Here is a 1,451-nt window from a genome sequence, read left to right on the forward strand (position 1 = left end):
TCCGCTGAAATGTCCAAATAATCGCTATCATCTTCCATTGGCAATAACACGTTTGTTGGGATGCTATTGCGGTATGCGTCGCCTTGAAGCCTTGGGCATTGTGTCACGTCAATAAATTTCCGGTTTCTATTCAAGAACGAGCACATATCGATGTTCATTGCGGAAATTGAGCTTCGTTGGCTAGTGACCATCATTCCACTAACACCGAAGTCGCGCTCAATCTGAGCCGATGAAGTAGGAACGGCAAACACAATACGCGCAACTGAAGGAAGAAACTGATATGTCCTATTGGTCTGGCGACTCCAAAATTCAAGAACATGCTCGGCTTGATTTTGTCCATTTCGGTCCATAGTCACAGGCTGACTGATCCACCGCTCCAACTCGTCTTCAATCCGGGATTTCTGTACGTCGTTCGAGGGCGCCTCGGCAGTACCCTCGTCTTGTTCATAGAAGTCCATAAGGTCTTCAGAGAACATAATAGGCTGCGAGTTCGAATTGGGTATTTGAGACGTGCTGATTTCTTGGACAGGTGCAGTCGATAGCATCAAAGACTTTAGTTGGTCAATAATGGTTGTCTTGACATAATTCACCATTCGAGATACTTCATCAGGACGCAATCGTTTTGACGGATTAGCCGGTTCGATAACAAGCTGCTGGTTGCACAAATGAATCATCCTTGCGAGCACTCCATCGGGGTTCTTAAGTTTGGGGTGTAGGAGTAGTTGAATTTCGAAGATGTACGACATCTTGCGAACTTTTGTTCGGTTGGTATAGCGAGAAAAGAATCGATCGTGAAATGCATCGGCGAGTAATTGACGCGTCTTGGAGACCAATGGTGTCAACTCGACAACAGCGAAGTACCGTGGTGGCCGTAAATGCTTGGTGCGGTAATCCACGAGCGCAGCAGACGGATCTAAAACATTTTGTCGAAGTCTGTACAAAGTCAAGAGGACATCAATTTGATTCGCACAGTCACTTTGAGCTCGTCGGTTGAGAAGTGTAATTGGCTGCAGAATGCAAACCAGTTGAATCAAATCCAGTTTGTCTGCGGCTAAAGGGAAGCCTTCGGGAGGTGCAAGTCCAGACCGCAGCGCTTTTGAGATTCGCTCACCAAACCAAACGACAAGTTGGTCCCACTTTTCCAGTATGCGCAAGATCACTTTTGTAAGGCCCATAAACCGATGCGGTTTGAACTCGATCAAAGTACGAGACTTGCCTTCTCCAGTCATTTCACAGAGCTCCTCAAATAGAGACCCCATCACCTCGACGTGACGAACCTGAAACACAGTTTTCCCAATGCGAGATATCAATTCCGTCATTGATGGGTTTTTAGACTTGGTCTTGTCATTCACAATACCACATGCGGCTTTTGTGGCAGCATTGGTCATGTGCGGAATACACCATTCCCACTTCAGCTTAAGTCCTTCCGTTAGCATCCATTTAACATCTGC

General features: G+C 46.5%; 1 protein-coding gene across 1 annotated transcript; it reads right to left on the reverse strand.

The window, feature by feature from the left end:
- Positions 1 to 108: 108 nt before the first annotated feature.
- PPTG_04278 (hypothetical protein) lies at positions 109 to 1,436 on the reverse strand (the record flags this gene model as incomplete). Its single annotated transcript, XM_008898170.1, has 2 exons — positions 109 to 126; positions 204 to 1,436. 2 exons carry the CDS (start codon positions 1,434 to 1,436, stop codon positions 109 to 111), a joined length of 1,251 nt encoding a protein of 416 aa, XP_008896418.1.
- Between the last annotated feature and the right edge of the window lie 15 nt (positions 1,437 to 1,451).

This window comes from Phytophthora parasitica (genome assembly GCF_000247585.1).
Source record: "Phytophthora parasitica INRA-310 unplaced genomic scaffold supercont2.6, whole genome shotgun sequence".
Taxonomy (NCBI): Eukaryota; Oomycota; class Peronosporomycetes; order Peronosporales; family Peronosporaceae; genus Phytophthora; species Phytophthora nicotianae.